Source organism: Fringilla coelebs (genome assembly GCF_963513975.1).
Source record: "Fringilla coelebs genome assembly, chromosome: 7".
In the NCBI taxonomy this organism is placed as follows: Eukaryota; Metazoa; Chordata; class Aves; order Passeriformes; family Fringillidae; genus Fringilla; species Fringilla coelebs.
In genome coordinates, this window is record NC_140035.1 from 547,478 (window position 1) to 569,709 (window position 22,232).

The window sequence follows — 22,232 nt, forward strand, 5'->3', positions numbered from 1 at the left end:
CCTCCCTGGTTCCATCCTGCCTGCAGTCAGGGTGTGGTGCTGCCTCCCTGGTTCCATCCTGCCCCACAGTCAGGGGTGTGGTGCTGCCTTTTAGGCTGCATCCTGCCTGCAGTCAGGGGTGTGGTGCTGCCTCCCTGGTTCCATCCTGCCTGCAGTCAGGGGTGTGGTGCTGCCTCCCTGGTTCCATCCTGCCTGCAGTCAGGGTGTGGTGCTGCCTCCCTGGTTCCATCCTGCCCCACAGTCAGGGATGTGGCGCTGCCTCCCTCCTGCGGCTCTGCTGGGCTGGTTCCGCAGCCCCACCCCGCGCTTCCTTTCCCCGCGGCGGCGGGGCCCTGTTCCCCTGTTTCCCCGTGCAGCAGCGGGTCACATCCAACTCCCAGGGCTCTGAGCAGAAGATGGAACAGGTGGTGGGTGGTTGAGGGCAGCTGAGCCCGGCCTGCTCAGGGGGGACTCACACTTTATCCACAGACAGAGCCAGGAGTGGGTCCCAGTGCTCCTGGCATGGACCAGCTGCTGTTCGTGGTGTCACATCCAGCTGTGGCTGTGCCCCACCAGACTGGACAGAATAAAGCTTTTTCATTTTTGAAAGCTTGAAGAGGCAGAAATCGACCCCGTGTGTGTTGTGCAGAAGGAATTGTTCCCTGCCCTTGAGAGTTGGTTTTGCCCAGCTGTTTACAAACAGCTGCCTGTGGTGGGACGAACCCACATCTGCCTTCTCCTTCTGCAATCCTGCAGCCCAAACGGTTCTGTGATCCTGTGATAATAGGAAGGAACCTTCTCCTCTCCAGTCACCAGACCTTGCTGGGTGCTCAGCTCCTCCTCCTGAGGGCACCAACCACTGCTCATTGTCAGCTCACGCTCAAACCTTATCGTTCACTTTTCTTCGACAACGTTTTCCAGCAAAGGATGGGTTTTACAAATCAATCACACCAAATTAATTTTAAAACAATAATGAAAACATGTCGACTTAAAGACACAAACTCAAAAGATGGACAGAAGCAGTGGAAAGTGTTTGGATCCATTTCTAATCGGGGGCTGAACTTGACAAGAGGATTTCCAAACCCTAAAGCCCAAAGATACCAGAAATGCTGTATTGCACAAACACAGAATGTCATTCACAGCAGGAGATTACACTGTTATGTAAACCTGGCTTTGGGCACCAGCACTGAGACGAGTTCAGCTGCGGTCAGAAATGCCCCAGTGCTGCTCGGGTGACTCTCCAGCTTCCCTCTGCCGAACCTCCCTCTCGGTCCTGCCAGCCTTAGCTGTGACTGAGAGTTACCAAGAGAATAATGGAATGTCTTGGGTGGGGAGAGACTTTAAAGCACTCCCTGTTCCGCCCCCTGCCATGGGCAGGGACACCTTCCACTGCCCCAGGGTGTTTTGAGCCCCGTCCAGCCTGGCCTGGGACACTTCCAGGGTTCCAGGGGCAGCCATGGCCCCTCCGAGCAGTGCTGGCTGTCTAGGGTGCGTGGCCAGGCACAGGTGGACAGCGTGACACCGTGCTGTATGCAGGGCCTGTGCCTGTCCTACTGCTGGGGCTGCTCCCCAGAGGGCAAAGTGCACCCATTGTGCCCCAGGGCATGGTGAGGGTCATCCATGGTGAGCTCCATCCATGGTGAGCTCCATCCATGGTGAGCTCCATCCATGGCGAGGTTCATCCATGGTGAGCTCCATCCATGGTGAGCTCCATCCATGGCGAGGTTCATCCACAGCAAGGTCCATCCACGGCATGGTTCATCCATGGCGAGCTCCATCCGTGGTGAGCTCCATCCATGGTGAGTTCCATCCATGGTGAGGTCCATCCATGGTGAGCTCCATCCATGGTAGCTTCATCCCTGGTGAGGTTCATCCACAGCAAGGTCCATCCATGGCGAGGTTCATCTATGGCGAGCTTCAACCACAGCGAGGTTCGTCCACAACGAGGTTCATCCCTGGTAAATTCCATCCGCAGCCAGGGTCATCCATGGTGAGCTCCATCCTTGGTGAGATCCATCCATGGCAAGCTCCATCCGTGGTGAGCTCCATCCATGGCGAGCTCCATCCATGGCGAGCTCCATCCATGGCGAGTTCCATCCATGGCGAGCTCCATCCATGGCGAGTTCCATCCATGGCGAGCTCCATCCATGGTGAGATCCATCCATGGTGAGATCCATCCCTGGTGAGGTTCATCCACAGCAAGGTCCATCCACGGCGAGGTTCATCTATGGCGAGCTTCAACCACAGTGAGGTTCGTCCACAACGAGGTTCATCCCTGGCAAATTCCATCCGCAGCCAGGGTCATCCATGGTGAGCTCCATCCATGGCGAGTTCCATCCATGGTGAGCTCCATCCATGGTGAGATCCATCCATGGTGAGCTCCATCCACAGCGAGGTCCATCCATGGTGAGCTCCATCCATGACAAGATTAATTCACAGCGAGGTTCATCCCTGGTAAATTCCATCCGCAGCCAGGGTCATCCATGGTGAGCTCCATCCCTGATGAGCTCCATCCCCAGCAAGGTCCATCCCTGGTGAGCCCCATCCCCAGCAAGGTCCATCCTTGGTGAGTTCCATCCCCAGCAAGGTCCATCCCCAGCAAGGTCCATCCCTGGCGAGCTCCATCCCCGGCGCGGTTCCCCGGCGCAAACCTGCTGGGGAATGTTAAGCGGGTTAGGTGGCAGGCGCTGGGGAAGGTGGTCACCCTCCGGGGATTAGGGGTCAGAACAAAGGCTGTCCCTGTGGCCAGCGGGGACACAAAGAGCCATTGTGCCCAGAGCACAAGCTCCTGTTTATTCCCGCGGGGCTGACATGCCCACAGCCCCGCTCTCCAGGCCAGCACAAAAGCTTCCTTGCTTCAGATTGTTTGTTTATGTAAATTATAATGGTGCATTTAATTATGCAACGGACGAGGGAGGTGCTGACTGGGCTGGCAAGCCCCGGGCACAGCGGATGGTGCGGCCACGGGCTGGGCACAGGAGACGCGCCAGGGCCGCTCGCGCAGGGGACCAGACCCCGGAGCTCCCCACCCCGGGGAAGGAGCGGGGCACGGCCCGGCCCGGCCCGGCACGGCCCTCAGCATGACAGAAGAAGTGCCCGCAGCTGCCACCATGCCGGCCTGCAACGGCAGCCTTCCCCTGGAGGACGGCCCACTCCCGGTCATCGGTGGCCTGGAAGAAATTGCAAAATCTCTTGGGACAGTCCCGTATGCAAATGCAGAAACGAGCCCTGACACTTCACCTGCAAAGGAAAATCCGGAGGAAAATAGAAATTCGTTGGCAGAGGACATCGCTCCTGAGAATTTTGCTGGAGAGAAGCGATGCCAAGGTATTGTACGAGGCTGCCTGTCTCTAGGTGTCGGGAGAGAAAAGTTCTGATTTATCTATAGCCTGATGAATAACGGGATGTGCTGTGTGTTAGCCAAAAGTCCCAATCTGTGGTAGCTGTAACAGTGACTTGGAGTATTTCAGAATCTGGGACGCATTTGAGGGATGCAATGAAAGAATCATAACTAAAGAAATAAGCAATTCTAAATCTGCTCTGAAAACCTGCTGATCTGCAGCCATTAAAACCTGATAGCCATCACTAATTGCTCCATCAGCCCATGTCTTGTGCTTTGTGTTTCCAAAGAAAAGCGAGAGGAGAACGCTGGGACACCACAGCAGGGACCAGCGGATATCCAGGACGCAGGGACCAATGGCCAGGCATCAGGGGAAGGTAATGCAAAATGCCATCTGATGGGGGGTTCCACTGGTGTGGAGCACAGAGACAATGGATGCAGGCGGTTATTATTGCATTTTAATTGGGTCAGACCCTTCTCTTCCAGGGAGCAGTGACTCATTTCTCACCTGTGAGTTGCTGCACCTTAGAAACTACAGCTGATATCTTCCTTCCAGAGTTTTACATATCTTATGGGGTATCCAAGCATTGTGGGGTCTTCAGGCAGGAGGTCCCCAACAGCCTCATGGGGCTGGGACATTCTCTGTCATCTGCTCCATGCTCAGAGCAGAACCTCGTGAGGCTGCTGGTGCTTACAAAATCCAAATTCTTTTCCTGCCTGATTCACCAAGTGTTGAATCCCGCAATGCCCAGGTATCCACATAAAATAGCTCTCCTAAACACCCGTTCCTGGGTCTCTGGGTCTTGCTCTGCTCATTTCTGGGTGAAAATGGTGGAAATGAGCAGGAGCCAGGGCTGGAGCCTCAGCCACCTCCTGTGGTGAGTGGGGCTGCAGGGGTGTCACTGCCTATCCTGGTCATGAGCTAAAAATGTACTGAGTATATACAGAAATGAACATATGTATTTCACTAGGCAGACCGCAGCCACTTCTCCAAAAGGAGGAGCATTTCATGGTGTGTTACTGGAGGAGAAGAGCCGTGTCTCTCCAAGGGGGGCTCTAGGCATTATTCCCTTCCTCATCTCCCACCACGGGCTCCTCCTGTCTCGTTGGCTTTGGCAGGGGTGGGACAAGGGTGGCTGCACCGGGAGCTGCTGGTGATGCTCTGCCCTGAGCTTGGAAGTGGGCTCTAAATGAGCCATGGGCTGTGCCCTGCAAGCAAAACCTGCTTCCATTAACAAAAGGAAAAATTTCCGAACATTTGTCATGGCCAAATTAATATTTCATAGCAACTGCCTAGGCTGTGAGGAGGTGAATAGTGGTGGAGGCTTTCCCACTTAGAGCTGACATCCATATTCCAGCTGTGCTGCTTTAGGAGCACACAATAAAACCTATTAAAGGATCTCTCATGGGCCCCCTGGTGCACCCGCCCTGCAACCACAGCGCTTTATCTCCAAATTGCAGGCAGCTTTTTAGTACCCAACCAATTTAGTCTAATTAATACTCTGGACCCCACAGGCAAAACCTTGAATAGACCATTTGTTTCGACACTAAAGCATCATTAACCGCAGAGACGTGCCAAACAGGGCAAATGGGAGATGGCCACCGCAGCAGGGGTGGCCACTCTTGCGGGAGGGACACGTCCCATCGGGGCACAGCTGGGCACTGCATGCAGAATGGCTCCCTTCCCTTCCCTTCCCTTCCCTTCCCTTCCCTTCCCTTCCCTTCCCTTCCCTTCCCTTCCCTTCCCTTCCCTTCCCTTCCCTTCCCTTCCCTTCCCTTCCCTTCCCTTCCCTTCCCTTCCCTTCCCTTCCCTTCCCTTCCCTTCCCTTCCCTTCCCTTCCCTTCCCTTCCCTTCCCTTCCCTCGGTGGCCGTACGGAGGGGGCGTTCCAAGGGACAGGGGGTGGCTTTGGGAGCTGTCCCCAGGGGTTGGGGCGCCGCCGGTGCTGGGCTCCGGCCTGGCCCCGTGTCACCCTGCATGGCGAGTCCGGGGGCAGGAGCCGGTGCCCCGGGGCCGCAGCCGCCTTGTCCCCCGTGTCCCCCGTGTCGCGCAGGGCCGGGTGGCACGGCGGGGACGGGCACGGCGGGGACGGGCACGGCGGCCGGCAGGGAGGTACCGGAGACCCCGCCGGGTAGCGCCGAGCCCAGAGGGAACGCGGCCCTGGAGGCGGAGGAGGAGGAGGAGGTGGAGGAGGAGGAGGACACCGAGGAGGACGAGGTTCAGGTGATCGAGATCAAGAAGGAGAGCAGCGAGGCGTCCCGGCTGCAGCAGCGGGACAGCGGCAAGCAGCCATCGCCCCCGGGCAGCCCCGGCTGCAACTCCGCGCTGGAGAAGGCGGGGGAACAGCCCAGCCTGGGGAAGAAGAACGACATCTCCAGACACAGCTATTCCAGGTACAACACAATCTCCTACCGGAGGATCCGTAAAGGAAACACCAAACAGCGCATCGACGAGTTCGAGTCCATGATGCACTTGTGAACTGAGGGGGAGTGCTTAACGCACCGAGCCTGTGCTCTGGGCTTGGTTTTATTTTGCTCTCCCAAAAACGTGTCTCTTCACACGACACAAGGTCACTGCTTTTCTTCTTTTTGTACGTGATTTATAATACACTGTGAAAATTTAACATCTTGGCTTTGACGGGGGCAGAGGCATCCATAGCGCAGGAAAATAAATAATCAGTTTGCTAAGTCCACACCCACTGGATGTTGGGGTTATGCTCCTTTCTCCTCTCTGCCTTTGTAACCAGGGCAGGCCAGGCCAGGGGAGGCTGGAGCTGGCTGGGCCCCTCTGCCTGCCCCAGGCTGCCAGCCGTGCTGTAAGGAGCTGGCAGTGTGGCAGCCGTGTCACTGCCAGGGCAAGGGGCACCAACAGGGATGGCTGTGACCACCCCCGCTCTGTTCTGCAGTATGTCTGTCTGTCCTGTGCCCGATGGAGCCCGACAGCTGCCCTCTGCCAGCACTGCCTGTCCCCAGCTTGTGCTGAGGTGCCACCAGGCCAGGGCAGCTGTGGGCACTGCTGTTGGTGCTGGCTGGCCACGGTGCCAGCCTGGGGTGGCTTTGGGGCAGTGGCACCGGTGACCAGTGCCACCTGCAGAGGCACAGCCGGGCTCTGGGCTGGCCCCAGGGGCAGCAGCTCAGCTGGCACCCGCCTGCCTGTGCCTGTGTGCAGCTGGTGAGCCTGGCCACCACCAGGAGCACCTACTATCCCAGTGCCACCAGGTCAGACTCTCCTGGGTGTCCTGATTTTCATCCTAAGTTGAGGTGCAAAATTTTAAAGATTATTTTGTCAAAACCCGGTGAGTTTTAATCCATTATTTTTGTCTCACCTGGATATTACCCTTCTCCATTTTGAAAGACCTTTGTGTAAGCACCATGCAGTGGTGTCAATACTTTTAAACTGTTTTACTCTAGATTTGTCTGGAGTTGGGACTTAGCTTTGCATTTGTTATCCCAGAAAGCATCCGGGAAAGCTGAGGACTGCTGGCAAGGGAGAGAAAGTAAGGAAGGAGTTATACAGGCCCTCCTGCAGCCATAAGTGCCTTTTAAAGGATTAGTTTTACATCTCCAGCAGCACTGAATATCGCTTTGACTTTTCTTGTTCTACATAAAGGCAATTATTTATTGGCAGCGTGAAAATAATACGGGGCAATTCTGCATTGTGCCAGCAGACATAGCCCTCATTGTGCCATTCACACTTGTTTGTTTGCTCCTTGGCCTGGGCAAGTTCTGAGCTGTGCTTGTACCGACCTATACAGCGGGTCTGTTCCTGCCGGCAGCTGCTCCGGGGGTGGCGCAGCCTCCTGGGGACGGGGCCGTGGTGCTCCGGCCAGGGCCACGCAGGACGGGGCTGGCACGGCCCGGGACAGGGGGAGGTGTCCCTGCCATGGCAGGGGACGCAGCGAGATGGGCTTTAAGGTCCCTTCCGACCCAAACCCATTCCAGTTCCATCAGTGTCTGTGACCACTCCCAGAGCTTTCGGTGGAAGGGCTCCCCAAGGCTTTAGGACCTTGGGCTCGTTTTTTTGCCTTCCCTGCAGAGCAGCGCTTGCCCAGCCGAGGACCGCAGCGCCCTCTCCTGCTTTGCTGGGCAAAAAAAGCGAAAACACGAAAGTGCTGGGATGCTCGGGGGGCGGAGAGCCCTGCCCGGCTGGCTGGGCCCGGTGGGTGCGCTGTGGACAGCAGGGGTTCGCAGGCAAGGACGGGAGCTGGAGCTGTGCCCGTGGGCACAGGGTCGGACAGCGGAGCTGCCTGCGCTCCCCGAGGGCAGGGCACACGCGGGGATCGGGACACTGTCCCTCGCAGCAGAGGCACTTGGAGGCAGGTGCTGGCCAGGCCATGGCAGCCACCCCCCGAAAATCCCTTTTCTCCGTTTCTGCCGCGCCGCGGGCGGGCTGACGGCAGGTGAGTAAGAGGCGGAGCCTCGTGGAGTGTGTCGGTGACAGGCGACAGTTGTCACGACACCTGCAGCAGCTGTGGCTGCAGCAACCAGCTCGGCTGTGGCCCTTCCCTGCACCGAGCGAGGAGCCAACAGGCCAGAATCCAGGGAATTGGGGCTTTGAGGGCTGCTCCTGGGGCGATGCTCTGTGGCTCAGCCGGGCAGTAACTCGGGGGGAGCGCCTAGAGAGGGCCCAGGCTGGTCAGATGGAACACACTGCGCTCAGGGGAAGCAGCTCCATCCACTATCATTTATTCCTTTTTTAAAAACAGTTGATTGACCACCGGGGACAGCAGGGACTCGTGTCCCCGCCCCACACACGGGTGTCCCCTCCCCACACAGGGGTGTCCCCACCCCACAGACGGGTTCCCCACCCCCGGTGCTCCCCGGCCCTGCCGCTCCCGGAGCCGAGCCCGGGGTGCGCGGGAGCGGCGGCACGGCCGCGCCTGCCGGAAAAATGCTCTCGTTTCTGGACGACTGGGCTGACTGGTGCCCTCGGAATGGTCTCAGCACTGAGCAACAGCAGGGCCCCAGCTCACTGCCAGCAGCCCCCGGGCAGCCTGCAGTCTCTGAGCAAAGATCCAGCAGGGAAGTGAGCATTTACAGGAGCGGGGCAGCGGCGTGCGAGTGACAGGGCTGGCGATGGGATGTGACCGTGACATATGACTGCCTGCTGCCTGCTCCGTGACAACTGATTGAATGTCAGCAAACAGAATTTGATGAAATTCATGCTCCTGATACGAGCTGACTGCCCAAACAACGTCTGTGTCATTTTTCTGATGGTGACTGCGGGCTAGCTGCGCTGAGGGAGGGAGAGGAAATCAGGAAGACAGTTGGAATAGGAGTCAACTGGGGAAATCTGTTGGGCCAGTCAATATTTTGGCAGACTGAGCCTGTCAGATGCTGTCAGCGCTGATGCACACGTCAGAGGAGTGCTGTGCCGGGGCCCTCTGCACGGCCAGAGGAGGGGGGGTGTGAGGCAGGGCTGGGGCTCGGCTGTGCCCACCGAGAGCCCTCGGTGCGTCGCTCAGCCCAAGCGCTCGGGCTGGAGCAGCCCCTCAGTTCAGCATAGGGCAGTGGGGCAGGAGGACAGCCCTGCCTCCCACTGCGGCCCTGCAGGGCACGGGGAGCAGCATCCCACAGCAGGAATTCCCAGTGGGAGCAGGGCTGGAAACCCTGCCTGGTGCTACAGACTCTGGATCTCACAGCCTGGGCACACAGAATTCATTCTCCCATCAGATCCGTCCCATCGATGCCTGGTGCTGGATTTTGGAGTGAAGAACTTCACAGTACAGCCAACACCTGCCCGTGACAGGGAGTCCAGAGGGAGTTTGGTGTGCAGAGCCTGGCTGTGCCCTGCAGCCTGGGCTGAGGAGAGCAGCAGGGCTCCTGGAGAGCCCCAGGAAGCCACAGGGGCTCGGGGACAGGGCTGGGGTCCTGGCAGCCCCAGGTGGGACAGCCTGGCTGCCCTGGGAGGAGGAGGCTCCAGGCTGGCCCCTGGAGTGTGCCTCTGTAAAGGAGCAGGATAAACCTCTGGTTCCCTACTCCTGCAGCTCCTCTTGCCACCAAACAAAGCGTGTGTGTCCTTGCTGTCCCCAGCACAGGGAAGGGCTGCTCCAGGCCTCTCCTGCAGCCCCTGGGTGGGACTGACCCCATCCACCTCCCACCATAAAATGTGGGCTTCACTGATGTGCAAGTGATTCCTCACGGATCCCTGATCCTCACCTGTCACAAACACGTCCCACAGGGAGGGATCCTGCAGCCGGGTCCGGTGTGGACATGGTGCTGCATTTTTTGATGCATTGGTCAACAAAATTCCAGTTTCTGTAGAGGAATGAGCAGCCCAATTTGCTGATACAGACTTAGAGGGCCCCGGAAGTATTTCTGTAGCTTATGCTGCTGTCAGAGGGAGCTGAGGCATGTTTGCTCACAGTACGATGGGGACTTCAAAAATATTTCCATTTAATAATACAGAAAAGGAGTTTTTCCTAAAGTCTCCTGCAGAGAGGGAACATGGTGCCGCTCTGTTCAGACGTGCTGCTCTGGGTCACGTTGGGATCCCTCCACGGGCAGGTCTCACATCTCACACTCCAGTTCCCACTGGAAATGCACTTCCCCCTTGGTCAGCCACACCGATGTCCCCTGAGCCGCAGGGACACCGGGGCAGTCCCGTGCAGCCGGGCTGCCCTCAGTCCGCGTGGTACCTGCTGAACTGCCACTTCTGGTGCGGGTTCCTGGCGTCGCAGCCCCGCACCCGCAGGGCTCTGAAGGAGGGATCCGCCTCCAGGCACGCCGGCTGCGGGAGGCGCTGGTGCTGCGAGACGAGGTGGGCGCTCTGCGGGACACAGAGGGGGCTCAGGGGGCCGGCCGGGGGGCTCAGCTCAGGGGGGTTTGGGCTTTAGGGCTCCTGCAGCAGCAGCAGCAGCAGCAGCTTTTCTTTCCCTCTGAGAAAGCCCAGCTCCTCACAGTGTGCCCTTTTTTGGCTCCTCCCTAATACCTGAGATATCCCTGCTGACTTACAGGGACTTTGGCTCGGGATCCAAGCCTGCAGCTGCTGCTGAGCCGGGGTCACACCCCACCTGTCCAGTCCCACCACACCTGTCCAGTCCTCTCTTGGACCTTGCTTGGCTGGGAACAGAGAGATGAGCTCTCTCACTGTCTGTGTGGCAATTGCCATGGGGAGGAAGTCCCTCGGGTGGGATCTGCTCCACAGGGAATGTGCAGCAGGAGATGATTTCTGTGTTTAGCCTGGGGCTGGTGAACCTGGCACAGTCACTGCACTGACAAGGATGTCAGGTAACTCAGCCTTGGAGCCCAGGTGCTGGGGCAGGGAAAGAACAAAGAGTCTGAGTGGCCTCCATCCTTCTGCTTCTCACATCTGCTTGGATTAACCTCTCTAACCCCTGAGGCCAGCCAGGAGATGCTGCAGGTGCTGCCACAGGCGAGGGACATTTCTGTGCCACTCCTGGCACTGCAGGGGTCCCCAGGAGCAGCTCAGTGACCCCGAGGTGAGACACTCCTGGTGTGACATGTGCAGGGGGGCCTGGGCAGAAGCTGCACCTTTGTGCAGACAGGAACTGCACTTCACATCCTTGGACAACACAATGCCTGATGTCAGGAGAGGGCAGAGCACTGCAACTCCTTCAGGCAGCAGCCACTGAGCTCTCCTCAGACTCCTGTTGTTGGCACCAGTAAGAGAGCAGCACCAAATCCATCTCACCCTCAGCTGAGAAATCAGGCTGCGACAGGAGACAAGACCTGCCCGTGCCCCATACAGCTCCCTGGGCATTTCTGACTATTTTTCACAAAGTGAAATGACAATTTCACAATTTTCAGTAAGTGGATAAAAATTTTCCTGTATTTTTCCCTAAACACCCAACGTGAGCCTGTGGCATTCTGGCATTAAACACTTTAGGCTGGAAAAACCAAAGGGCAACAGGAAATTGTCTGTCTATTGAATGCTGCATTTTTTCTTTCTTAAGTGAAGAGTGTTTTTTTCTCAACAATAGACTATGCCATTTCAGAGCATTTTGGACAACTACTTGCACCAGGCTGACAGAGGTAGAGCCATGACTCTTTGTGCAGTGCAGGCAATTAGTGTAAGTATCCATTCTTCTCCTTTCCATAAGTGCTGTCTTTAAAAACCCCTGTGAGCTGAGAGCCAATCGATGCTGACTCATCTCCCTTTAAGTGCTATTGATGCTTTCTGTGTAAAACCAGGCTGTTTTGGCTGTTTTGCTGCTGCTGCTGCGGCTGTCTGCAGGTTCCCCAGCGCCCCCAGCCCGGCAGCCGTGTCGGGAGCTCGGCACCGGGACAGACACAAGCCCTGGCAGAGGGACACGAGGGATGGGGGCCCTGGGCGCCAGCCCATCTCTAGGGGACAGGTGGCCTTGGCAAAGCGGGCAGCCGAGGGTGGGTGCCCCCGCGCTGGGCTGTGCCCCTGCCAGCGCTCTCCTGGCACCCTGACCCCGCTGGCTGGGCAGGGGCCACCCCGACCCCTCCTGCCACCACCCGGAGGATGGAGCCACAGCATCACTCACCAGCCCCGGCCGGACAGTGGCCAGTGACCCGTGGAGCCAGGCCAGGCTGCGGCTCCTGCCCTGGCACTGGCGCAGCCCCACGGCGCCCAGCACGCCCGCCGGGGCCAGGCAGAGCTCTCCGTGCTGGATCAGCCTCAGCCACGTGTAGTTGAACTTCTGGTTCTGTGGGCAGAGAGCAGAGGGGACACGGCCCCAGTGGGCACCCGTGCCAGGGCCTGCCCCCCCTCCCAGCCAGGAATTCCCAATTCCCAATCTCCCATCCATCCCTGCCCCCTGGCAGTGGGAGTCACTCCCTGTGTCCTGGCACTCTGGGTCCTTCTCTGGCCCTCTCAGAGCCTAGGCACTGAAAGGGCTGTGAGGCACAGCTGGATGTCCAGCAGCTGCACTCACATCACAGGCTGCTATTTAAATCTTTCTCTGTTTTCATGTGCAAATTCTCAGCTTTATCAAACTTTCCTAACCAGCTGAATTTGTTGTTTCTGACACTGTTGCTTGCCACAGGCTGTTCCTGCCCCTGGCTGCTCCCAGGCACGGCCTGGCCATGTGGGAAGGGCTGTGTTAGCCCCCGGGGAGGGGACAGGAGCTCCGTGCCAGGTGCCACAGGCAGGGTGGCACACCCGGGGCGCCTGCGGGCTGTCCTTACCGTGTTGTTAGCATCACACTCCTCAAACGCCAGGGTGGTGCCCTCCACAGCGATGCACCCCGCCAGGGCCACGTTAACGAGCTGGGAAACAGCAACAAAATGCGGATTTAGACAGAAGTTCCCAGGACGGGGGAGAGGATGCTACACTGCACTGAACCGGCTGGGCTCACGGGACACTCTAATTAACACCGTCCACGTAACTGAGGGAGGCAGAAAAGAGTGCTCCAGTCCAGGCTGGACAGGGCTTGGAGTACCGTGGTCGAGTGAAAGGTGTCCCGCCCATGGCAGGGGATGGAATAAGCTTTATGGCGTGAGCTTTAAGGTCCCTTTCCACCCAAACCATTCTGGAATTCTGTGGTGGAGGAGAAGGGGAGCCTGACCCGGTTTCTCTCACCAGGAGCCAAGCAAGAGGTCTGTGCCGGCAGCATTGAACCCAAAAGAACTTTAAAGTGCTCTCTGCCCACTGCCCCCGGCGAGGCGCAGGTTCCGTGCCCGGAGCGGTGCCGGTCCCTTCTCCCGGCCCCGCAGCGCCGGGAACGCGAGCGGCTGCTGCGCTCTGCTGGCGGCGGAGCCGTGCTACAGACCCCGCTCCTACAGAGCCGATCCTACAGAGCCCGACCCTACAGACCCCGCTCCTACAGAGCCCGACCCTACAGACCCTGCACCTACAGAACCCGACCCTACAGACCCCGACCCTACAGACCCCCCTCCTACAGAGCCCGACCCTACAGACCCTGCTCCTACAGACCCCGCACCGCACTGCAGCCCCCCAGCCAGGGCAGGGGGTGAGGCTGGTTTCCCCCAGCCCCCTTCCAGCGGCACTCCCAGCACGGGGGGGTTTCTCACCCACCCCAGCCCCTTCCAGCACGGGGGGGGTTTCTCACCCACCCCAGCCCCTTCCAGCAGCACTCCCAGCACGGACTGGTTTCTCACCCCGGGCACATCCAGCCCTGGGCACAGCCGGCCCCGGCACGGCCGTGTGCCTGGCTCGGCCATCCAAACACCCAGCCAGCCCTCTACAGGGAATCCCTTCTGTCTGTGACCTATCTGTTTATAAAAATGCTCAGGAGCGCAGACCTCTGTGCCATATGGAGCACCCCAAAAGCTGCCCGGGAGCTGCGCAGCCCAGGGCACGGCCAGCCCCTGGGAGCAGCCCCTGGCGACCTACCAGCCCACTGGCTTTGACCAGGGGAGCCTCCAGGTCGGGGTACACGTTCTGCAGGTACCAGTGGAAGGTTTTGCAGCGGAGCTGCTGCCGCAGCTGGACCTGCGGGCTCAGGTCGCCCACGTCCACGGCGTGCAGCAGGTGGTAGGCGTGGCCGTAGAAGAGCTCCTTGTACTCGTCCAGCCACACCTCGGCCACCCGCGCCAGGTTCCTCTCCACCGTCCTCACCCGGTCTTTTGGGAAGGAATAGGGATTGTCATTCCTGAAAATATGCCCGACTCTGGAGCACGGGACTATCTCGATCTCTCCTCCACACATCCAGACCTGAGGGACAGAGGTCGCTGACAGACACCGGCTGAGGGTGGGCACTGCCTTGTGCAAGCCAAGAGAGGCAGAAGCTCGGGTGGCCATGGGGATGGGGCTGTCCCTGGGGAGCCCCTGCCTGAGCCCCATCACCCACCCCGGCTGGCAGGGGTACAGCTGTGTGACAGGCACCTACCTTGAATGAAATCTCCATATTTTCCCCTCCCCAGACATCCAGTCCTGGGTCGTACATCCCCAACTCAGAGAAATACTTCTTATCGATGGAGAACAGGCCACCTGCCATGACGGGGCACCTGGGAACAGAGAGGCCACACAGAGGCTGTGACAGGGCATCTGAGTGGCTTTACCTGGCCTGAAAGCTGTAATGGGGCAGGGAAGGGCAAGAAAAGCAGTGAAAGAAAGGCGGTGAAGAAAGAAAGGCTCTGCCAAGAGAGGCAGTGAAATGTTCTCCTGGCTGACACGCCAGCAGTGCCATGCATGGGGAGAAAGGCTTCCTGGGCTTTGGCCATGCCTGCTGGGGGGATTGCCTGTGCCTCACCTGTCCTGGAAAGCACAGGAACAATACTTGGCCACAAAATAACATCATTTGTCCTCAAAGGAGCCTCTGCTGCTAAATTATTACCAAAGGAACAGGCTGGTTTGCAAAGCTCTCGCATCTCTTTTATTTACCTTATTATATCAGTCTCCTTGATCTTATTTTTCTCAATGACCTCTTGTGGAATCTGCCTCCATCCAAAATTCATTGGCCAAGTAAAAATCCCACGTTGGAAGTTGTCCACGGTCATGTAACTAGACAGAGGAAAGATTGGGCTGACTAATTCTGAGTCACATTCCTGATTGAAATGTCACCCCTAATGAGAGAAGATGAATATCTGTGGGTAATTAAACCAGGATTTTAACAAATTTCATCAGGAATCCTCTTCATGTACTAAAAGTTGTGAGAAAGCAAAGAGGTGTGTGACAAACACGGGCCACATGCACAGCTGCTGTTAATTTCCAGCGATGCTCCGTGTGCCCCGTGGGAAGCTCTGGAGGCTGTGAGGGCTCTGCAGTCACGGCTGCACGGCCTGCAATGGACCCTGGCGGTGCCAGGCTGTGCTGGCACTGCAGGGCCGGGCTGCCTCACCTCATGTCCTTGTCACTGATGACCTCGATGACGGGGCAGGCCACCTTGGTGCGGCGCAGGCGGACGCGCTCCAGCAGCGGCTCCAGCCAGCCCACGTTGCACTCCACGTGCGAGTCCAGGAAGGTCAGCACGGTGCCTGGGGCGCAGCAGGGCAGGCTCAGCCTCGGGCACTCCAACCCTGCCCTGCTGGGCAGCTCCCTGTGGGCTCGGGGCGCTGCTGCCTGTGCCAGGCCCTCCTTGGCTCCCCACACCTGCCCAGCCACAGCCAATGTTCTCTCCCTGCCTGGCAGGGCAGCTCCTGACAGAAATGGCCATTTTGGGGCTGACACAGCCCGGTAGGGCAGGTGGTGGATCTGGGGCCGGAGACACCCTTGGTGTCTGGGGGCAAAAGGACACCCTTGGTGCACTGGGAGGGACAAAGGCCGTGCTGGAGTGGGGGGGCAGCACCTCTGGAGTCCCCTAAAGCTTGTTAGACCAGAAATTTTTTGGGGTTTGATGGCTCCAATTGGGTTTTCTTGTTTTCCCTTTAATCCCAGTTTCCCCTCAGCATCTTGTTGACGGCAGAGAAGAGCTCTGGTGATCCCTCTGAGCCCCTACACTAAGCATTAAGCCCTAAACTAGGAATGTAAGACTCCTGTCTGAATTAAAGTCTTTTCCCTGGCATTGTTGAGCGTGGGGCTGGAGGAGGAGCAGAGCCCCCACCCCTGCTGGGAGCTCTGGCAGCCCTGGAGCTGCCCCATCCACCCTGGATTCCCCCCACACACACACACACTCGCCTCCATCCTGCCCTCCTTGTTCCCCTGCAAATCCTACAGGCTCCAGTGGTGCCGTCACAAGTGCCAATCCCTCGTGCAGCTTGGGTTGTGTCCCCAAGGCCTGGCCCATCCCGTGCTCCTGTCCTACCTGTGGCCACCTGGGCTCCCACCAGCCTGGCCCGGATCAGACCGTGCCTCTCCTGGAGGCGCAGCACCTTCACCTTGGGGAAGCGCGACATGTACGCGTCCAGCTGCTCCTTCAGGTACTCTGCAGAGGGGACAGCGACCTGCCTCAGCCCCTGCCGCCCTCTGACACCCTGGAAATCCACAGCCAGATCTTCCTGGGCGTGCCAGGCGCTCAGGTCTGGGCTGTGAACTGCTGGGCACGGCTCCTCGTGCCCGTGCTGTGAGCTCTGAGCCATCTGAGACAGCGCTCTCCTGGAGAACCAGCGGTGGGCAAACTGCACCACTCCTCGAATTTGGAGGGCTGAACCCAGCAGAGAGTGGAAGCATCACGCTGCAGGGGCTGGGTGCCAGCTGGAATGGCGAAAAAAGGCCCTGTGCAGCACAGATCCTGGCTCAGCACTGCTCCCACTGCTGCTCCCTGCCCTCTGAGCCAGCCCAGAGCGTGTCCCCTGCACTGGGGGCACAGCGAGCCTGCCTGGGGGCTGCACACTGAGGGCTGGGAGCATCTGATTGCAGCACGCCCCAGAGACAAATGGGCTGGGCAGGATGAGCTCCCCGGTGCTCCTGGAGCCTCCAGCAGCCTCTGCCTTCATCCCCCAGAGCCAGCCCCAGCACCCCCCTGCCCTCTGATCACCCTCAGCCCCAGAGCAGGCCAGGGATGCGCTTCAATACAGCGGAAGGAGAAAATGTGATTTCTCTCCTACTTAGAATTGAATTACAGAGGACAAATTGCATTTTGCCCTCTGTTATATTAGTTTCATCAAGGCAGCAGAAGATTGCCCTACCCTTGGTGCTGCAGTCATCCACCAGGATGATCTCCTCCAGGAGGTGCGGGGGGGAGCGGCTGAGGACGCTGTGCACGGAGCGCAGCAGGGCCGACCACACCTCGTCCACAAAGCACATGATGACGCTGGTGGTGGGCAGGTCGTCGTGCACCTGCTGCTCAGAGCACCTGCAACAGCAACACGGGCCCACAGCTGATGGCCAGGCACACTCCTGGAAATCTGCAGGCTTGGGGTTCCCGGGAAAATGCCCGGGGAAGGGGAAATGCCCGGGGAAGGGGGAAATGCCCAGGGAAGGGGGAAATGCCCCGCATGACATATGGAGGGAAAGCCCTGCAGTGCTTGGAGGGGAACAGAGGGTGAGGGGGAGTCCCACACACTGCCCCAGGGCCCCTCTCATGGGCAGCTCCATGGGACAGGATGGACTCACTTGTTCTGACAGGAACGCTTCTGAAGGAAATTTGGAAGTATTTCTGGGCTTTGCAGTTACTGAGAAGTGCTCTGGCTAAGTGAAATTCACCCCAGAATTACTCTGTCTCACAATCCTTGAGATGTGTCTTTCTGTCTCAGGGAGGTCAGTGGGCAGAAAACATCAAAAAGTCCATTTTGGATCCAGTCCTACCTCTCCTTGCTAGGCAGCTGGTGAGCACAACCGGGACATGCCCCCTTTGTCCTCCACCATAGAATCCTGGAATGGTTTGGGTTGGAAGGGACCTCAAAGCCCATCTCCTTCCAACGGCTCCCATGGCAGGAACACCCTCCAGTAAACTAGGTTGCTCAGAACCCCATCTAGCCTGGCCTCAAACTTCCAGGGACAGGCAGTCACAGCTGCTCTGGGCACCCTGTGCCAGGCCCTCCCCACCCTCACAGGGAAGAATTCTCTCCCAATATCTCATGTACCCCTGCCCCCTGGCAGTGGGAAACCACTGCTCCTTGTCCTGGCACTCCAGACCCTTACCCGAGGTCCCTCTTCATCTCCCTTGGAGCCCTCATGCACTGGAAGGGGCTTTAAGGTCTCCCTGGAGCCTTCTCTTCCCTTTCTCTCTCAGCCCCAGGACTCCTGGTCCAAGCTCTGCATGGAATGCTCCCCACGAGCCTCCTGCCCCCGCACTCCTCCTCAGGGCCTGTCCCCCACCCCAGCTGCAGGGACACAGCACCATGAGCACAGCACTGCCAGCAAAGCCCCAAAAGCAGCGAGCACTGACCACAGAGAGGCACGGATTGGCCAGATTTCAGCCTCCAGGGCAGTACTCCGGGCAGAGCCACAACAGGAACTGGAGTCTAAATTGGGACAGACTGAAATACACCTAAAAAATAATTGTTGGCTGCCAAGAGCTGCCACCAGCCCCTTCCCCGAGCTGGCCCTTACAACCTGGTTGTGCCAGCGGGCTGGGGACAGAGCCCGCACAGGCTCCTGCCAGAACCAGGGTGCCCAGGGCAGCTCCGCGCCCCGAGGCAGCAGCTCACATCCCTGTTTGGCCAAGGAGTTCCCCGGGACAGCAAAGCGTCTCCTCCCGGCCAGGTGCGTCCCTGCCGGAGGCGCTTCCTGCTCTGCAGCTCCGGGCTCGGCTGTCCGGACCCAGCCGGGGCTGGCTTCGTGCCACCGCGGCGCGGGTCCCCTGCGCAGGTGGCTGCTGCAGGTGGCATCAGGAAGCAGCCCCAGCTGTCTCCCGTCCCTGCTCCATTCTTGCCGGGCAGGTCTCGCCTCAGGCAGCGGCACGGGCACGGCGGCGATGTCTGCGCGGTGCCGTGGCACGGGGGACAATCGTGGCACAATTCCCAGCCCACCGTACCCACGGTCTGTGACATGGGCAGGTCTCTGCACGGGGCAGGTCTCTCACCTGCCCAGGGGCTCAGAGGTGTTTGTAGGAAGGGCTGAGAGCAAGAGAGGAACCTGGCACTCACCTGAGCTGGCACCGTCCTTCCCTCCCTCCCTGCAGCTGTCACAACTACAGAATGGCTTAGGTGGAAAAAGAGCTTTAAGGCCATCAAGTCCAGCATCAAGCCAGCACTGCCGAGCTCTCCTGGCAGCTCGGGACGGGGCTGCCCAGCCTCCTGTCCTTCTGCCAGTGAGGCACTGCCCTGGCCTGGTCCTGCTCTCCTCTGCCGGCAGGGAGCGGCTCTCTCGGAGTGCAGGGTCAGTTACACATCTCAGGTGACAGCTGTGACTGTGTGACACTGCTCCAAAGCCAGACTCTGCATCCCTCCCTGCACGTGCCCCCAGACTGCCTCTCCAGGCTGTGCTGCTGGATGGTGCCAGCACTCAGCCTCTCCTGCAGGCTCTGTGCAGCCACAGCAGGTCCCTGGCCGGGCGGGCTGGTGTCCCTTCCTCGAGGGAAGGGCCATGGCAGCCTGAGGTGTGAGAGCCCCTCTGGGCAGTGGGGCTCCTGCTGCCCTCACACACCCACGGGAACCAACACACGAATTCTGACAGCTCAGAGCTGCACCTGACCCACCAGGTAACCAGGGCTGCGCCTGACCCACCAGGTAACCAGAGCTGCATCTGACCCACCAGGTAACCAGGGCTGCGCCTGACACACCAGGTAACCAGGGCTGCACATGACCCACCAGGTAACCAGGGCTGCACCTGACCCACCAGGTAACCAGGGCTGCACATGACACACCAGGTAACCAGGGCTGCACATGACCCACCAGGTAACCAGGGCTGCACATGACACACCAGGTAACCAGGGCTGCACATGACCCACCAGGTAACCAGGGCTGTGCCTGACCCACCAGGTAACCAGGGCTGCACATGACCCACCAGGTAACCAGAGCTGCACCTGACCCACCAGGTAACCAGGGCTGCACCTGACCCACCAGGTAACCAGAGCTGCACATGACCCACCAGGTAACCAGGGCTGCACCTGACCCACCAGGTAACCAGAGCTGCACATGACCCACCAGGTAACCAGGGCTGCACCTGACCCACCAGATAACCAGAGCTGCGCCTGACACACCAGGTAACCAGGGCTGCACCTGACCCACCAGGTAACCAGGGCTGCACCTGACCCACCAGGTACACTGTCCCAAGGCACAGAGAGGCCTGAGCCCATCACCTGTGCTGGCTGTCCTGGCCCCCTTGGGCAGCTGGGCTCAGTGGGTTACAACCTGCAAACTTTCCCCAGTTTTATGTTTACCAGCAGGCTGCTCTGAGCTGGACGGGCAAAAGCCATCTGACAGGTAGCACGGCTGAAGCGGAGAGCTCGGTGTGCCCCCAGCAGCCCTGCCCAGAGCCACGGAGCCATGCCCAGGGTGCAGCACGGGGCTTTGTGCCAGGGGAGCAGATCTTACCCGGCAGGCCTGGTGTCTGCGATGGCTCGGTCCACAGGGATCAGATCGCTGAGGTAGACATTGAAGTTTCCTTCTTTCCATCTGCTTTTTGCTTCTTCTTGTTTATCCTCAGGGACAGCAACAGGGTGTCCAAACTGGCCGGGAGCTCGGGGGTCTCTCGGGGCGAGCGTTGCATCCATGGACAGGACTCTGTGCATCCCCAGGCTGCTCCCTGCTTGTTCCTGCCTGTCCTGGCCAGTGCCACCTGCTCCAGGAGCTGCTGCCACCTGCTCCTGCCCATCCCGGCCAGTGCCACCTGCTCCAGGAGCTGCTCCCCCTTGCTCCTGCCCATCCCGGCCAGTGCCACCTGCTCCAGGAGCTGCTCCTCTCTGCTCCTGCCCGTCCCGGCCAGTCCCAGCTGCTCCAGGAGCTGCTGCCACCTGCTCCTGCCCATCCCGGCCAGTGCCACCTGCTCCAGGAGCTGCTCCCCCTTGCTCCTGCCCATCCCGGCCAGTGCCACCTGCTCCAGGAGCTGCTCCTCTCTGCTCCTGCCCATCCTGGCCAGTGCCAGCCGCTCCAGGAGCTGCTGCCCCTTGCTCCTGCCCATCCCGGCCAGTGCCACCTGCTCCAGGAGCTGCTCCTCTCTGCTCCTGCCCATCCCGGCCAGTGCCAGCTGCTTCAGGAGCTGCTCCCCCTTGCTCCTGCCCATCCTGGCCAGTGCCAGCCACTCCAGGAGCTGCTCCTCTCTGCTCCTGCCCATCCCGGCCAGTGCCAGCCACTCCAGGAGCTGCTCCTCTCTGCTCCTGCCCATCCCGGCCAGTGCCACCTGCTCCAGGAGCTGCTGCCCCTTGCTCCTGCCCAACCCGGCCATTGCCAGCTGCTCCAGGAGCTGCTCCCTCTTGCTCCTGCCCATCCTGGTCAGTCCCAGCCGCTCCAGGAGCTGCTCCCCCTTGCTCCTGCCCATCCCGGCCAGTGCCACCTGCTCCAGGAGCTGCTCCCCCTTGCTCCTGCCCATCCCGGCCAGTCCCAGCCGCTCCAGGAGCTGCTCCTCTCTGCTCCTGCCCATCCTGGCCAGTCCCAGCCGCTCCAGGAGCTGCTCCTCTCTGCTCCTGCCCATCCCGGCCAGTCCCAGCCGCTCCAGGAGCTGCTCCTCTCTGCTCCTGCCCATCCCGGCCAGTGCCAGCCGCTCCAGGAGCTGCTCCTGGTGTCGTACGCAGCGTCCGGCTCCGGCCACCCCCGGCAGTGGCCCCAGCAGTGGCAGTCGCAGCGTGGGCACCGTCACTGCTCTTGTCAGCAAGCTCTTTGTGCTTTCCACGTCTCCCTGTGGCGTTGCCCGCAGAGTGGGGCCCACGGCGCGGGGCTGCGGGGCTGGCGAGATTCATCCCCCCTTTGCTACTGAGGATGAAGCGAGTTTCGGAGGGAGTTTCTCCGCGTCCCGTGTTGGTCTCCTCTGCTCCAGGCTGGGCTGCGGTGCCGGCATCCCGGGCTGCCGTGTCGGAGGGGCGCTGCTCGCTCCCGGGGGCTCCGGGGAGCGCCGTGCCCGTCCCGCCGCCGGGGCTCGGGGGCCGGCGGGGCGGCGGCGATGGCCCCGGGCCCCCGGGGGCTGCTCCCGGCTCCTCCGCTGCCTTCGCCGGTGCCCCGGGGCCCCGCCGGGGCCGCGCCCGCCCCAGCCCCAACCCTATCCCCGGCCCCATCCCCATCCCCGGCCCCGGCCCGCGCCCCGCCGCCTCCCGCAGCAGCCGCCCGCCCGCCTCGCCGAGCGAGAGGCGGAGCGCGGCCATGTCGAGCAGCAGCCAGGCCACCGAGGCGGCGAACACGAAGGCCAGGGCCCGCCCGCTGCCGCGGAACAGCCGCCGCAGCCCGCTCATCCCGGGCGGGCGCGGAGCCGCCGGGCCAGCGGGGCGGGAGGCGGGCCGGGACCGGCGATGGGGATGGGCCGGGGATGGGGCCGGGGATGGGGCCGGGACGCGGCTGACCCGCCCCAACCCGCGCCGGGACCCGCCCGCGCTGGAACCCGAGCCGGGGATCCGCCCGGCCCCGGCGGAACATCCCGGGAGGAGCGGGGCTGTGCCTGGGGGAGACAGCCCGGGGGACGGTGGTGTGGCTCGGGGGGCGCACATCCCGGGCATCGGTGATGCGGCTGGGGGCACATCCCGGGGATCGGTGATGCGGCTGGGGGCACATCCC

The 22,232-nt window shown here is 60.3% G+C and overlaps 2 protein-coding genes across 2 annotated transcripts; one reads left to right on the top strand and one right to left on the bottom strand.

The window, feature by feature from the left end:
- Positions 1-3,059: 3,059 nt before the first annotated feature.
- On the top strand, positions 3,060-5,796 carry ERMN (ermin; the record flags this gene model as incomplete). The annotated part of the gene is made up of 3 exons (XM_084209113.1): positions 3,060-3,306; positions 3,610-3,696; positions 5,372-5,796. The coding sequence occupies 3 exons, from the start codon at positions 3,060-3,062 to the stop codon at positions 5,794-5,796; spliced, it is 759 nt and encodes a 252-aa protein (XP_084065239.1).
- A 4,143-nt stretch (positions 5,797-9,939) lies between these two features.
- GALNT5 (polypeptide N-acetylgalactosaminyltransferase 5) lies at positions 9,940-21,913 on the bottom strand (the record flags this gene model as incomplete). The annotated part of the gene is made up of 14 exons (XM_084209752.1): positions 9,940-10,086; positions 10,249-10,379; positions 10,972-10,990; positions 11,792-11,953; positions 12,435-12,515; positions 13,603-13,923; positions 14,099-14,216; positions 14,593-14,712; positions 15,050-15,185; positions 15,953-16,072; positions 16,776-16,942; positions 20,067-20,285; positions 20,909-21,326; positions 21,379-21,913. 14 exons carry the CDS (start codon positions 21,911-21,913, stop codon positions 9,940-9,942), a joined length of 2,694 nt encoding a protein of 897 aa, XP_084065878.1.
- Positions 21,914-22,232: the final 319 nt, after the last annotated feature.